Source organism: Notolabrus celidotus, chromosome 2, assembly GCF_009762535.1.
Source record: "Notolabrus celidotus isolate fNotCel1 chromosome 2, fNotCel1.pri, whole genome shotgun sequence".
NCBI classification, from domain to species: Eukaryota; Metazoa; Chordata; class Actinopteri; order Labriformes; family Labridae; genus Notolabrus; species Notolabrus celidotus.
In genome coordinates, this window is record NC_048273.1 from 19,155,562 (window position 1) to 19,172,513 (window position 16,952).

The 16,952-nt window shown below is 42.6% G+C and overlaps 1 protein-coding gene across 1 annotated transcript; it reads right to left on the bottom strand.

Annotated features, from left to right (window-relative positions):
• Window positions 1-526: 526 nt before the first annotated feature.
• enc3 (ectodermal-neural cortex 3) lies at window positions 527-13,264 on the bottom strand. The gene is made up of 4 exons (XM_034674071.1): window positions 12,956-13,264; window positions 10,773-11,807; window positions 9,898-10,677; window positions 527-1,943 (listed from the first exon to the last, which is right to left on the bottom strand). The coding sequence occupies exons 2-3, from the start codon at window positions 11,793-11,795 to the stop codon at window positions 9,931-9,933; spliced, it is 1,770 nt and encodes a 589-aa protein (XP_034529962.1). The 5' UTR covers window positions 11,796-11,807; window positions 12,956-13,264; the 3' UTR covers window positions 527-1,943; window positions 9,898-9,930.
• Between the last annotated feature and the right edge of the window lie 3,688 nt (window positions 13,265-16,952).

A 16,952-nucleotide genomic window follows, 5' to 3' on the forward strand; every position in this document is an offset into this window, starting at 1 on the left:
CCTGAATTTGAGTGTGGGTACATTCCTCTCCGCTTCTCCTCCCTGCCAGTCTGAACAGATGTGCCAGCCAGACTTCTCTACACCCAACGCCCAGTCTGGACTGCACCGTTCTCTCACGTAAACCTTGAGGCTGCACACTGACACGAGACATGGAGGAGCATCACCTGACTGACGCTGAGCTGCACATTCTTCAAGGTTTGAGGGTTATAATGTGTGTGCAAGTGCCAGAGCAGCAGAGACTCTCACTGCACATACCACATGACCAGAATGTGTGATATTGCTCCAAAAAAGGAGGGGATTAAAAGAGAGAGAGAGCGCATGGATGATCTTAAGAGAAAAAACTACTTCAGGAGGAGACAGGTGGTCCAACTAAATGCTAAAACTACTCCTGACGTGTGTCTTTGGAAACTATTCAAGGCATAGTCTAGTAAGAGTACCTGTGTGATTATATGGCAACCCACGTGCTTTTAATGACACAGCTGCTGAATTCCTCTCATTCCCTGAAAACAGAGGACATACTGGGATATATTTTTTTTACAACAAATTTATTGATGACTTTTGAGCTTCAGAAACATGAAGTAACAGATTGTTTATCAGTAAGAACTTCAACTTCAGTATATTCAGCTTATACTTTGATATATTGGGAAAGCTAGAGAGTAGCACACAGACAGAAGATTGTAACAGAACAGAAAGATCGTGGATCATTTGCTACAAAAATTCTTTGATAATTCACACTACCCGAGCTGGGTTAAGACAAAGATACAAAAAATTAAGACCATGGAGAGATTTCTTTTTACAAAATGTGCAAAATCAAAGGCTTCTACAAATGAATGACAAGGTACATTTACAAACTGTACAAGCATAAACTACCATTAAAGGTCCTGAAAAAGTACATGAAAAAACAACATTAGAGCTACAAAGTATTTGTTTCCTACTTTGTTATTTAAATCAAAAGGAAACAAAGGTTAGTGACTCATATTTTGGCAACATTTATGTATTAAATATGATCATTTCTATCGAGCATTACCATACTTTTCACTTCGCAAAACAATGTAAGAATCGTCTCTACAATGACACAGTTCTGTAAAATAGTTTATCACAAAAAAATACATTCACATAACAACAGAACTTTTAGAAAAAGAAGACAAAAAGATGTTACCCTTCCTTGTACAAATACAATTCTCAACATAACCCTGAGACACAAAACAGACATCAAAATGGTTTAAACAAAAAAAAAAAAACATGACCAAAAATGCATCTTCTTCAGCCATGATAGGCCACATTCTGTCTCTTTTGAGTGTGTATTTTAAGTGGAGGAGGAGGAGGATACAAATTTAGCTCACCAAAATTGAGGGAAGCCCGAGTCCAAAGTCTAAAAATATAGACAGGAAGCTTGTTTCTGTGCACAAAATCATACACTTGCCCAAATGTCTTCTCTCCTTCCCCAAACGCCAGTCCAAATAAATTACACCTGAGTAAACGCCCAGTGTCAGGAGGGGAGGGAAACCACAACAAAAGGCAGCAGGCTTTCTTTTTTGATGTCTTGTCAGCGAGGTATCCTTTTAGAGTCTGTTAAACTGGTAATCTACTGGTTTGATGATGGAGTGAGTCAGTTGAGCAGTGCAGGGCTGAGACAGTCACAGTAGAAACGTTGGAAGAGTCTGTCTGCTTTCTTCGCATTTTATATAGAGAGTCTGTGCAGTATACATAGCAACGAGTCCAGCTCAGGCTACATGGGAAAGTTACACAAGAAGTATCAGTAAACAGATCAGGTGGAAAAAGGCCGCAGACTTCCAGTCTGTGGGAGGTTTCCAGGCCGTCGCAGCTGAAGATAATGTGATTCTGGCTGCTTGGAGCCACAGCAGGAATACACAAACTCTTCCTCTCTCTTCTCTTCTGCGAAGTGGGAAACACATGCCTGCATACCAGACACCATGGCTGATCTGAGGAGGGAGACACAGAGAGATTAATGTTTAGGTGCTGCTGAATGGGGACCAGCCACATGATCAGTGAGGCGGCCTGGACTTTCTCAGGGAGCCGAGAGGAATGCAGGGACGTCGGTCCTCCTCCAGGCTACATATCAGCTTATCACCATGCCATTTTATCAAGCTTACCCACATAGCATTAATAATGCCGACGGACACAGCGTTATTTAACCAAAGACCTACTGGCATGTGGGATTAAGCTGCTCAAGCCATTTATGTTGCAAGGTAATAAATATCTGAGGGTGGCAGAGGAGAAGACCCTGATCTGTAAAAATAAGCTTCTCTAGATACAGATAAAACACATACACATAAACCATCTGCTTTATCCGGATATAATTCATACTGTAAGAGGCTTTATTGTGGCTCCATTTTAAAATTGTGTCGGTGTTAAGCAGATTCCCACCACAAACATCGCAATAAATTCCACCTTTCTCTTCAACCTCAAACAGCATTCTCCTCTGTTGTTATGAAGTTTGTTGCACTGAAACAACCCAGCGTGATGTTTACCTCTGTTATGCATACTTCTGATGATAAGTTAAGCCTGTCAGCGTGGATAAAGGATGTTTGTGTGCTCTCTATTCTGGGAGGAAGTTGACAGTTGACAGTTATAGCAGTGCTCTGCTGGGGGGCTTGTTTGGATAACCTAATGAGTTCTAATTTCCATGGCTCACAAAGCCGACTGATGCTGCAGAAGCCTTCACTGATCCAAAAGCATCTGTTACTGTTGTGAATACACCACCTGGAGCCTAACAGTAGGACACAGCACAACAGAAAGGTAGAGAGAGGTTACAAACAAGCTTCAGAAAAAAGGGCAGGAAGGAAAAATAACCTTCCCTCTTTCAGGCTAATTCTTATCAAACTGACCTCTTGAGCAAAAAAAATAGATACTTAGTAAACAGAACAAAACAAAGTGCTTTCAAAATGTGGCATATTTTTATTAAGCTTCCTGTAAGGTTTTACCCAAGCAGCAACCTCCGGTCTCAAACTATGAAGCCCATGTGAAAGTGTTATAAACTGCAATTCATCGAGAATCTGCTTAATGCTGGCTGCAGAAACACCGAAAACCACATAGACACCAATTCAAAAAAGATGATCTTTGCAGCATTAATAAACATGTTTACAGCCTGGTTCAAAAAACGGCTTGGCTCTATGTAGCTAATTTCTCTATCATCACACACTGTACGGGGGGTGAATTTTTTTCTAACATGACGGTTCAGAAGATATTAAAATTACGAGTTTTTGCCCAAATAAGAACATGACTGACTTGACTCCCAGCAGGGAACACATAGCTGTTGTCTAAGAGGCTCACGCTCCAACCCTTTACGTCACTCTGCCTGGTTGAGTTCTGCATTTCCAATATGGCTGCCAACATCGATTGGCTTCAAAACAGTGCTCGGGAACAGATGGGTGACGTCACGGATACTACGTCCATATTTTATACAGTCTATGGTTTTACCAGACATTAGCCTGGCTTAGTTTGGAACTCCCTAGTAACTTAGCTAATCTTTGCTCAGCATGAAGACTCAAAATGGAGAAATAACTTGTCTGACTCAATCAAAAAGGTTACATAATTCACTTAAAAGCACCTTTTAAGTTCACTCGCTAACATTTTTTAAATCTTATTTTGAAGCTACAGTAAGCAGCATGTTAGCTAACAGTAGTTAAGTTAAGCCTAAAGACTCAAAACAGGGACGCAGCTAGTCTGGCTTTGTCTTAAATTAATACAATTTCAATTACAGCACCTCTTAAAGCTGCTGTTGGTAGTTCTGATATAAACACCAGTTTGGAGAGAGATTTTGAATGTCAACACTACCCCTCCCCACCAGATTTCCCCTACTTCTTGTGCGCGTTCGATGAGGAATTAGTGCCAGCTTCCCCGCCAATCAGGACAATGTAGTAGAGGCTGACACTCGACCAAGCAGGACAGAGGGTCGAAGAATAGCTCTGATTGGTCCATGATAACGGGAACGAGGGGAATAATAACATTGCTTGATACAAAGGCATCGGAAAATAGAGATTTCACCATAATCTCAAATTACTTCAATTACTGATGAGTACTGATGGGTATTATGACTTTTTTTTCCAAACCGAGCACAAAAAAAGTATCGTTTTTTTACCCCATTCCTACCAACAGCACTTCTTGAGCTTGTGTATAAACTTTAAATCTCCATGAAAGCTTATAAATATCAAAATGAAGTAAACAGCCTATTAGCTTAGTTTGGAATTGCCAACAGATGTGGAAATTGGGAAACTGCTAATCTGGGCTTTGTCCTCAACAAATAAAATCCACCTTACAACTCCAGAGCGATTTTTTTTACATATTAACTTTCCTTTTAAACCTCACAAACATAAGCTACAGTCAGCAGTTGGTTAGTTTAGTTTAGAACAAAGACTAGGGACACAGCTAGCTTGGCTATGTCTAAAAGTTTAATCCACCAAAAAGCAACTTTAAAACTCCCTATTTAAAACATTTCATCTATTTTTCTACCAAACAGAGCTACTAAGACTGGAAACAGGTGGACTTCATTTGGACATAGCCAGTCTAGCTGGTTTCCTTACAAGTTATTACTTTAAACCAGAAAAATAAAGAACTACAACCAGCAGTGGTTTAGCTTAGCTTAGCACAAAGACTGGAAACGAGTCAGAAACAAGCTAGCTGTTTCTAAATTAACAAAATCCAACTACCAACAACTCTTAAGCTCACTGATGGACACATCTTATCTATGTTCTACACTCACAAAAACAAAGCGTGAAAGCTAAAGTGTAAAAAGAAGGAAGAGTTTTGTTTATTGAGCATTCTGTGCAAGATCATTTCTTAGCCAAACTCAAATAAAGCAGCCTTAGAAGCACGTTCTGTGAGCCTGGTGGAAGTTTCCACTGCTTTTGCTCTCTGTCTCTCTCCCTCCCTCTATGTTTATCTGTGTATGCATGGGTCACTGCCTGCACTTCTTGAGCCTTGCTGCTGGTCTAATCTCTTACCAAGAGCAGAGGATGAGAGCTCTGAAATACTCTGCTGCTCTGCTCTGTTTCAACTATGACAATACCAGTGCTTTGAAGGAGCTTTATATTTAGATTGGTCTATCAGTATCCACAGCAGAGAAAGAGAGGAGCTTTTACATGCTGCGTTTATGATCTCAACCCATGTCAACCACGGTAAGAAGCAGCGCTGCCTATTAAAGGCTAGATTGTACTTTAGGTTCAATTTTCAACCATATTTCAAACATAAGTTTAAATTGCCTGTTACATTCTCTGACCCTCATAAATCTGACCTCTCTCTGCCAGCAGGGAGTGTGACTTCTTGAGAGTGGGAAGGTAACAGGTGTAAAGCACCTTGGTGCACTGCAGTAGCCACAGTGCTGTTGCTGTGAGGGATGCAGAGAGTCCTTGTGTCCTTCAGCAGAGCAAACAGATGGCCTGGACCTATGTGAAGTAATTGGCTCTGGCACTGTGAGGTTTTTCTTGCCTTAGTCTGTATGTGCCCATAAGACATCTCTCCTCTTCATGTGGGTGTAATGCCAGATTTCATTTTACTGAGAAAATAAATACGAAACCTCAAACTTTTGTATGATAAAAAATATACACTAAAGAGGCTCACAAGAACTTAGAGATGGTAAGATTACAAAAAGAACATCACTCATTAATCTCCATTATTTTTGAAGCTTTAATTGCACTTTGAGCTCCATCTGTGTCGTCTGCAGGCCTAATTACCCACGATGCACCACACCAAAAGCTGAGTTCTCTTTCTTTATCTGTCCCTTGTGTCCAACAGGCCTGTGCTATGTTTACTAATGACCACCCAGAATTTCACTGTATTGACTAATGTATGAATCACCATCACTTCATTTACATGAGTTTGCGCTGTTTTCAGGGACAAATAAAGGACTCAGGCTTGAGCTCGGAGAATCAAGTTTCTTGCTGTAGCAGCTGCAGATTGAAATGAGACATTTCTTGATGAATCTTTACAGAAACTCCAGTTTAAGACTAGAACAAAGAGTGTCTCTGTGGCTGAATACGCGCACTTCAGCGCTACTTCAGAGGCGCAAATATTACGTAATTCAGATTAATTACCAGGCAGACACACTCAGTCCCATCCCAGCTGGCTCTCTGAAGAGGCCCCTGTAACTGTATGACGGCTCGTCTCTTTTTAAGGAGGTAATCAAATTAGTCTGGGTGATTATTCAGCCATTTTGGGCATCTTTCTCCCTTTTCCTTTTTGTTACTCGCAGCACGGAGAAAAGACCAATAAAAACTCCATTAGGTTTATGCAAATGTAAGCAGCCGTGCCAAAGACTGTAATGTGGCAGATTGATTACTCAAGGGACCGGAGACGAAGTGTGTGTGCACGTGCTGACTATAACTGTGCATGTGTGTGTCTGAAGTGAAGTAAGGGGGGGGGGCTTGTTGTACACAGATGCCACAATAAAAGCCTCATTCAGCTTGTGTTCCTGGTGGCCCTCACAGCTAGGCATTAATAAAACATTAGTATTGAGTGACTAGGGCGCTCTGCACTCCTCCCTGATCCCACTGTGACCTTTCCATTTTACAGCAGCTGTCTGGGGATGCAGAAAACCTACTGAGGGCTCCCTCTGTGGCCCCTGACCCCTCCAGGTGGACCCTATCACACAGAGCTGTGCCCACCTCACAAGGCGGATGAAGAAGGAGGGGTGTTGAAGGAGAAGGGAGGGTGTTAGTTTGGGGAGGGGGGGGGCGCTTCAAAACAAGAGCTCAAGCGTTGATAACAGTCATCCTTGAGGTTGTTATAGTCCAGTGGTTTAAAGGAGAGAAAGACTGCACTGAACTTTGTGCAGAGATCTCAGGTTACATGCTGTCTGGCATCAACAAGTGACCACATTATAATGCTTCTCTGCTAACTATCTCCAAAACACAGCAGACATGTCATTTTAAAGTCTGACTGCCAACACTTACGGTTGTCGGCAATAATCAAAATGTCATAACTTCTTGGTTCGTCTTTATGTTTTGAGCTTAAAATCATATTTACCTTTCCTGCCTGGACCATAACAAAAACAGGCCGTAATGTTTTAACATTTACAAATACTTTTCCATCAACTGCGGCTTCTGGTTTGGCTCTCAAGTCTGTGGTCGGTCACATCTGGTGAAATGCACGGGGCTGCAAACTACAGTAGGTGGTGACAAAAAGAGCAGAGAGGCTGCTAATCCCATACAGGCCACAGGACAACAGAAAGGCCTGGACCACAGGGCCACATTAACAAATCTTAACTAATATGCAAGCCACACCTTCATTCCTCCCAAATTAGAGTAAGGATGGCTGGCTTTTTAAGGACGGGCAATGCAAGCAATGTGACTGCCTGTGTGTGTGTGTGTGTGTGTGTGTGTGTGTGTGTGTGTGTGTGTGTGTGTGTGTGTGTGTGTGTGTGTGCGCGCGCGTGTGTATGTATGTGTGAGAGAGAGAGAGAGAGAGAGAGAGAGAGAGAGAGAGAGAGAGAAAGAACCAGATCAGTACGAGTGGCAAACGAGTGGTTTCACTACCGTATAAAAAAAACTCACAATACTACAAGTGAATACTTCAGCAGCTGACTAGCGGTTTTTGGGCCCATTTTGCCATAAAAGAAAACACACACACACACAAACGCACACTTATTTTCCTCTCTGACCCAAGTTGAAAGTTGACAACCTCAGGAGTGGAGTATTTTTAGGCAGGCGTTAGTCTTAGCTGCCACATGGTGCAAAATATAGCTTTGCTTCTCCTGGTCTCTCTCCCTCTCTCCCTCTCTCTCTCTCTGCTCTTCGTCTCCTTTTCTCCATATGTTTGTGTGTGTTAAGGTGTCAATGTGTCCTTCCCCATGTCATTCCATTGCTTGCTACATTTTTTCCACTCCTCTCTTCCCTCTTGCCCCCCAAGTCTCATATGATCGGGCAGCACTCCTGTTTACGTGCTGGAAATCGGAGCTTTTTCCACGTCTGCAGTAATTAAACATGAGGCAGTTTGCAGCTGGATGGATGCTACCATAGCTGCAAGAGATCATAAGGATGCAACGCTCTTGATCTTTCATAGCCAGCCTGTCTGTCTCCGACCCGCTCCAGAAAAACCTCGGCTACTAAGGAGACAGCGGTTCATACCAGCAGCCTCCTAACGCTGAGCCCCTGCTCCATTATAGCCAGCTGTTTACTGCAGACACAAGGCACACATAAGCCCTCTGCTGCTCACTTGCTTCCGCTCAGCTTAACTTTCAAAGTTCTTGGCAGCATCAAAGGAGCTTTTTTGGACTCATTTTCACATATTCCTGACAGGAAGGAGTATTTTTGCAGCCTAGAGGAGCAAATGTATCCAAACTTCACAGAAATGGACCAAAACAAAGGGGAGGCTGATAGAAATTATTTTTGTCATAACAGCTTGAACGACCTTAACGTTAAAGTGAACGAATACACAAGAATCAATTGGTTGTTCATGTCTAGTTTAGAGCAAGTTAAATAACTTAGAAGAGAAGCATTTGTGTTTTTGTAAGGGTTAGGTAAAAAGATTAGTAGGATATTGAGACTGAAAACTACTTTGGTTAGTAATTTTTCCATCTGACAGAGCAAGGATTACAATTTCCCTCTTTTTACAGTCATTATACTAAGCTAAGCTAAGTGGCTACCAACTATCGCCCTCTTTTGAACAAACAGATATGAGACTGGTTTGTATCTATTCTGGGTAAAAGGGTAAATCATTTTTGTGTTGATATTTGTTTCCCTACGATACAGCAAAGGATGCAAGACACAATTCAATGTTCCATTTCCAACAAGGTTATAACCACAACACTAATAATAAATGAAAACTGGGCTTCGAACCATGCAGAAATGGACAGTTTTCTCTGGATTGCAACAGGGCTTAAATAGGATCACATAGCAGGCCTCACGACCTGAGACTTCAAACTATCCCCACCATCGCCGCCACCACCGGGCCCATGTCAAAACAACCTGCAAACTCTAAAAAAAACCCTTGTCTAAAGTCTTCTAGTTTCAACTTTCAGTGCCTCCATCTCATTCCCTTCATCTTGAGCAGAGAACTGAGAACAACTCAGGACATATGAATCATCTCTTATCTCACACGAAGCTGTGAAAACTGCCACCTGTCGTTCCTTCAGGCAGAGCGATCCCTAATTGATACGGTATGTTACATTTCTGTCAATCAAACGTTTATATCCTTGGAATGATGCCTCCACTCCCCCCCCCCCACTTCACTTTGTCAAGTTCTGATAAGATTACTGATATGACTTTTCTTGTGAGCAGAAATATCATTCAGCAGCACACATAATACATTTTTAGTGTCTTTTTATTCTGGTATTTGCTTTAAGATTTCATAAAGTCATCAAACATACACAAAATAATAACCTGAAGTTCCTTGGGCTTCTCTGGCTTTGAGCACTCCTATCCCAATGTGTCATCTAACCTTTTACCACTACAACTCTTTAGAGGTGATTCATAACGATTCATAATGTGCAGTCAGCTCTCACCCAGGTCCATCCCTGTAGAGCACCCAGCGCACTAACTCGCCTCCCTGCACGGCCCTACAAGCACAGACCTGATCCCTGCCTCTCTGGCTCGCTCCTGTCAGGGACAGAGGTCCTGAGATGGAGCTGTGGCTCTGTAATTACTAACGCCGCTGACATTCCTCTTGCTCCTTAAATCTGGACTCCACTATGTTTATCCAACACTCGGCTGTCACAGCAGCTAGATAATGTGTAACTGTAACCACTGGCAACCCGGAAAACAGTGAAGGGGTTTTAAAAACTGGCTTGGTCTGGTTCAAACCGACATTAAACTGGAGCTGTTAAATAATAATGTGAGTGACTTCTCATAGCCCATATTACAATAAAAGGAACACTATGTATAGCACGCATAATTGACATGTTTTTGTTTGTCTCACTTAAAGGAGACTACAATTACTCACCGGAGAAACCTCAGAGAGTCACCGCGTCTGTCTCTACGCTGAGAGGTACTTCCATGTGCTGACGAAGGCAGTGGGAATGAGTGAGTAGGGCACACTGGTCACACTGTCCCAAGAGTCTGATGATGGATCATAACAGTCTAATGTCTTACACCTCTGAGCCCCAAAGTACCCTCCAACCACGTATAGTCTGTTTCCTGACGCCACTGCATGGCAGCTGATCCGTTTGGCTGTCACATCCCCAAACTTTGACCACTGGTACGTCTCGCTGTTGAACCGGTAAGCAGAGCTGGCTGAGAATTCTGTGTCGCCTCCAATCACCACAACATGGTTGCCGACCACCGCTGCTGCCGTGTAGCGCCACAGCTGCGGGCAGGCAGCTGGCACAGACCACCGATTCTGGCAAGGGTCAAAGCACTGCACTTTGGGGTACTTGTCTCTGTTTACGCTGGTGCCGCCAAAGGCGAAGAGTTTGTTTTTGGCACCGACAACGGCTGCGTTGCTCACACCTTCTCTGAGCGGAGCCACCAGTGTCCATTTGTTGGTCTGAGGGTCGTACTGCTCCACCTGTTTTAGAGACACAGATGGAGATGCTGGGAAGGATCCTGCAAGAGAAGTGTGTCCTCCCACGACGAACAGCATGTGGTCGAGCTCTGCAGATCCATGCCCGAATCTGGCAACCAGCATGGGTGCAGCTTTGGACCACTCATCGTGTAATGTGTCGTAGACCCAGACGTCTTTCGAGGCCCCATTTTCAGAGCCACGTCCTCCAGTGACATAAACCTGGCACCACAGAGAGAAAGAGAGATCCTGTTTGAATTACATCTATAAAAGACAACAAAAGATTGGGTCTATTTAGGTGAAGACTAGCAGCTTACCTTGCAACCAATAGCACAAGCGCTGCATTCTTTCCTGGGGCTGGGGATATCTGTTTTCGGGGTGATTTCCTTGGTCTTGTTGTCGATCATGTAAACTTTATCACACATGAACGTCTGTCCTCCCAGCAGCAGCAGGGCCTGACTCACTTTCCTCGGCCGGGCACAGAACCCTGTAACAATTCCATCATTCTGGAGGATCCTACTTTTGCACCGCACGGCGTCTTCAACAATTTCCCGACCCACTTTGTGGCACATCACTAACTCCTCTGAAGCGACATTCTTCAGCAGGTATGTTTCAGGCAGCAGTGCAAGTCGGACACACCGCAGCAGCTCAGGAAGTTCACTGTGCCTGCGCTCCATGTCTGCCTTCACCCAGTCAATAACAGCCTCATACACCAAGCTCTCGTCCTCCACCTCAAGCTCCTCACTCAGAATCAGCTCCTGGACTTTGTCTCTGGGCAGACTGAGGAAGTCCTCTGTCTTGAACAAAGTAGCAAAGTCTGCCAGGCACATCCTCCATGATAGCTCGTACAGTCTCTGGCACTGATGGGCATCCGACAGCAGCATCATCCCCAGACAGTTTGACTGGTGGAGATTCTTTTCTAGAAACTCTGCCGCTGCATCCCTGATGTCATGAAACTGAAGCATGTCCCCAGCTTCAAGAAGCGACTCTGCATTCTCCTCGTTGATGATAACTCGGGCTGAGTACGCGTAATCAAGCAAGAGCTCCAGAACCTCTGGGTGGAGAGAGTCATGGAAGTTCACATCAGCGTCTCGACTCTCCCGGAGACCACCGCTGAACATGGCCTCAAAGTATCGGCTGCAGGAGGCCAGCACAGCTCGGTGGCAGGGGAACGATCTGTTTCCAGCCTTCAGTACGACATCTGTGAAGACTTTTCGCTTGCGCAGTAAGTTGAGCTGCGTCAACAGGCTGTCGGCGTGGGATGTCTTGTGGAAGAGATGGATATTCATAGAGCCAGAGCTGGAGCGCGACTTTCTGTTTTCGTGGTTGCTGACAGACATCTTGACTTGGACCTGGAGAAGGATAGAGGACAAAAAATAAAAGCACAGGGGTTATAAACACCATTTATGACAGCTGGACGAGGACACAGAGTTTATAAAGTTCAAGCCAACTTCCTTTTGATGTGAGCGCCGCCATAAACTGTCACCCTGTTTTAAGATAAAACATAACTCACCATGCCAACAGCTGGTGAATGGGCAGAAATAAAACACTCCTATCAGTACGCTGAGTTACAACGGAAATGAACTTTATACTCAGATAAGGAGCCCTCCCACTCCCACTGAAAACATTTTTGCGTACACTTTGTGACAGAGATTTACACTAGAAAACCCACAACAGTGCCAGCTATAAATCCTCAAATGAGCTACTTTAACAGGCTTTTAATGCTTCCTTCTGTGATTAATGAAAGAAACAGCACCGGCTGGGTGTGTTGTCCTATATCACTTCTTCTTTCCACCCCTTTCCAACATTGTAGGTCTGTGAGTCACCTCCAGCCACAGCAGGAGCCCAGAAATTCCTGTCAGGTTGTTCTTCTCAGCTGGCTGAAATACAGCATGGTGCCAAAAACGAAGCTTTAAAGCTGTACGATGTGACACTTCAGACCAGCTCCTTCAGAATAAATTATGTATACACTGTGCAATAGATGAAAACCTCATTTTCTTTTGAGCATATTTAATACACATAGACAAGCCTGCAGCTATGGTATGCATTTTAAATGAGAGGAACTTTAATGTATGCTTCAGGGAAGTTTTAATGAATTTCTTATTAAGATAGTGATGTAATAACATGCTGATGCTATCATTGGACACCTCTTTCAAAATCCAATCATCTAATAAATAACCAGGGCATTATATATATTGCGGTTGAAAATGTCTCTTGTTTGAAAGCAGATACATTTGAGTCGGCCATTCAAATACCACTGAAAGGGAGACGGTGACTTCCGTGGAGGGACGCAGCGTAAAATCTAATTCGTTTTGCGCAGTAAATGTGAAACTACGGTCAGCACTTCAGCATGCGCTCAACTTTCCTTCCAAGTTAGCAGCAGCCTGCAAACAGCGAACATCAGAGGACTCAATGTTACAGCCTGTAACTTAACTCCTCACACTCCGGAAGTTTGAGAAACGTCAAACAAACGTGTTTTTTTAGTGGTCTATGGGCTTACCTTCAGAGGCGCAGAGCAGATCTGGCGGATTCCTTTATCTCGTTTACAACTTGTTCCGCTGTTGATTTGTTTGAAGTTGTGGCACAATTTTAGAGAAATCCACCTTCAGGTCTCAATCGTGTATCGTCTTCTGAAATGTTATGAAAAGGTTGAGCCATTTGTCCGTGTCGCGAGCTTTGAGTTTAAACGCGCAGAAACAGTTTAAAACAAAAGTTAGAAGCTCGCTATGTTGTGTCGATTTGTGTCCACGCAGCCTGCAGGGGAGCGACAACCAGAGAAAGAGCAGAGGCAGCCGTAGTGTTCACACTGGCTCCTCCTACTCTTACCGCTATTGTCCAATGAGCAAAAAAAAAAAACACCTCAGCAAAGGCTTTCTTTATTCTTTGTCCAACTTCAGGGTTAGTGCATTTCACTATTGTGAAAAAGCACTACCAGAGAAGCTGCACATATCTTTGTTTTTGTGAATTTTACCTGCATGCCCACTGAAGAACATATCTTAGATGCCAAAAGTATGAAAAGTACATAAGAGTTCGTTTGAACAGACTAGACAAATCACATCAATTAACATGAGACATCAAAAGGCACTTACAAATATGATAGGGAATATATATATATATATATGTTTTAATAAATTAAAAAAGGAACATCAAAATATAACACTGGGAAAGAAAGCAGCAGCCAGAATTCATGTCTAGAATGAAATGAAAAGAGGTGAGAATACAAGCAGACTGCAGGTTTTCTGGAAGGTTCTGTTCAAGATCTGTAGTCCACTTCTTCAGTATCTGTGACTGTTAAAGCTCCTGTGAGGAGTTTTTAAATTGTTGTGAAACAGACTGAAATTATTAGTAATGTTTCATAAGCCAAAAAAGCAACAAGACCACTAACAAGAAGAGAGACAATTTTGACACAGCTATTTCTATTGTCTGAAACCACTGGCAGGGTCCAGATGTCAGACCATTAACTCCATACTGCTGACAGTTACAGTATTTTTCATTATTCCATGACAGAGAGTCCTCGTGGATAATATTGTAATACTTGTTATGAAACACTAATTACATGTGAATAGCACAAAAAACGTCTAGATTGCTTTGTCCGCAGAGGGTGCCAACATCAAGAAAAACAAGAGTTCCTCATAGGAGCTTTAAATAATGCTTTCCTTTAAACTGTGAATCAGAACATGAAGGTCTATGTGCAACCTAAATGTGACACCAAAATGTCCCCTTGGACTTTTAGGTGAAGGGTACCAGCTACCGTTTCCTGTCTTATTCATATTACAGTTTTTGTTGGCCATTCATAATAGCATCTAAAACACATATTCCAAAGCACACTATGCAAGACACACATCATTTTGTGACACTGAAGTCCCTTTTCTAAACATATATGTAGTGAACATCAGTTTTATCCTCTGTATTTACTAATTTACTGGTTTCACAGTTTTTTGCACTTTTTCCTCACATGTGACTAGCCTAGAAGCTGACAAATTTGAACATGTTGATTCTAACTCTGCCAATAGCTCATAAAATACCCGCCCTGTTTAAGGTAGCCTTCTGGTCAAAACATCAAACATAAAAAGATAAGATAACTCTGACACATTACCAACATTACCTCAGAAATATTCTTATAGGGGTTTATTTCATCAAAAATGAAGCCCAACTCATCTGAATGTCAATAAGTGTCTATGCTCTAGCACCAGGCACAGCATTGTTCACACTCTGCTAGCCAGCTCCACATAACCAACAGTCCGAGTGATCATATGATGGCAGGGTAAAGTCCCTGTGAGGACCATGAGATCAGTCTCAAGCGGAATTCCTGACATTTTCTGCAGGATTTAAGTTCTTGTTAGTTATCAGGACAGAACTGAGGTCAATTGAGAACCAGCCAAGTCAGCCTGCACATACAAGGAATTTCACAGGCTGCTATGTGTATGCCTGTGTGTGTGTGTGTGTGTGTGTGTGTGTGTGTGTGTGTGTGTGTGTGTGTGTGTGTGTGTGTGTGTGTGTGTGTGTGCGTGTGTGTGTGTGTGTGTGTGTGTGTGTGTGTGTGTGTGTGCATTCTCCAAGTAATTGTAAGTAATCGCTACATAAAAGTGAGATCCAAGATAAAAAGATAAAAGTAGATTTACAAGAAATACAGAACAGATCATTCCAGAATTAAGTCTCCTTATCCGCACAAGGTTCTTTGTTGGGACATGTCCCCACAGCCTGAAAGTGTAATTATTTGGCATTAATAAAGGCTTGTTTCTATTTAGGTGTGCCAGCTCCAAAGCACTGCACATGGCCCACTGGTTAGCTTGTGAATTAAATGAAACAGAGACATGGTAAATACATGTAGCTGCACATGTGCTTTCCACAATGTCTGCTGAGACAAAGATCTTGCAAAAATCAGCCAGAATCAAAAATGATCATCAGAAAAGTAAAATGAAGTGCCAAAGATAAACTTGAAACAGATGCTGGATCATAGAAGCTCTGGAGAGAAAATAACTCACTTTCTGAACTGACTGACAGATAGAGGCCGTCCATGCACCAAGCTGTCTGATCTCTAAACAGCACAAACACCAGCGTCAGAATGGATGCCACACTGCTCAGGTTTCCTCTCCCTCTCATTCATTCCCTCATACTGTCACTCAACAGCTGCTTTTCAAGATTAAAAGCGGCTGAAGTATGTAGACTGTCTGTGTTTGTGTGTTTATATAAGCACTTGTGTATTTTTTACTCAGTTTGCTTTCTATCCCATATTTTTCCCATTGTTCCCTTTCAAATGTGCCTGTTACACACTATCTTAAATAAGTATCGTCTTTCTTTTTTTAACACTTGAAAGCTCTGGACCGCTAACCGCTAACAGTCTTGAGAGACCTTAGAGTTCAACGCCATAAACACATTCATGGGTCCTTCACATCCTCATAACCATTGTTGCTGCTACGAGTAGAAGCCTCCCTTACGGCTTCCAAATGCTTTCATACACACAAGTGTGCATAGAGAAGATTAAGAATTTAAGCAGATTAGATTAATGAACTCATGATTGTAATCTAGGGTTAATTCATTTTGCTGCACTTTAACCGAACCCTCCCCTCCCCCATCCAGCCCTGTGGCCTGAAGCCAAACTGGTCTGAAGACTTATGCGTCTACATGTCCTGTGTGTGTGTGTGTATGTCCGTGTGTGTGCAAGCATTGTGTAACTGTTCATTAATTACTCTCAGGCGGGAACGCCACTAATCAGACCCCCCTGTCGTTTATTCTTAAATGCCCCCAGCATTGCATCAAGCCTCTCACAGAGGGTCTGTTTTGTTGACAGTAACCGTCACTCCTTTGTTGCCCGCAGACTCACTGTACCACATATTTATTCACTCAAGGCAGGTGGTCTTCTCAGTGAGGTCATCCTCTCTGAAACATAAGGAGAAGGGTCCTCAGAGGAGGTCATCCACATGGCCAGACCTCAACACCTAACAATGCAGACGGTTCTTATGACTTTCTATTTCCACAGTGGGGTCCTGCTTTTAACAAATAGTTACCCAGGCAAGTTGACAAGTTTACTTTAAACTGAACTTGTTTATACTTCTCAGACGCAAGTAGCCTGAATGATCTTACAAAAAACACTTAGCAATGAAAGCAACAAGAACAAAAACACATATATTTATGCCATGGGACTAAGAATTACTCTGATTTAATTGACATTTTTATTGGATTTGTTTCTTAAACAGCCTTCTGTTGAAGATCAGATAGACATACATGGTTGCAAAACAAATGTTCCCTTATAATCAAATTATTAATTTAGTCATATAAAATATTCAGCCAAATCAAACCAGACATACAATGACAAAACTCAACAAGGACAAGAAAAAAAAGTATTCAGTGACACTATCTATTTACTTGTCCTTTAGGTGCAGTTGTTTATCGCAATGGAGGTGTATGTGTACCTGTGGGTGTAGATATAGGTAATTCTGAGGTGTAGGTGCACAGAAGTTGGTGTGTATGTTTGTGTTGGTAAATTATGAATACCG

Coding starts and splice junctions, on each gene's coding strand:
- enc3 (XM_034674071.1), bottom strand. CDS start 11,795: ATGTCTGTCAGCAACCACGAAAACAGAAAGTCGCGCTCCAGCTCTGGC. Junction 10,678..10,772: donor CTTGTGCTATTGGTTGCAAG/GTAAGCTGCTAG, acceptor CTGTGGTGCCAG/GTTTATGTCACTGGAGGACG.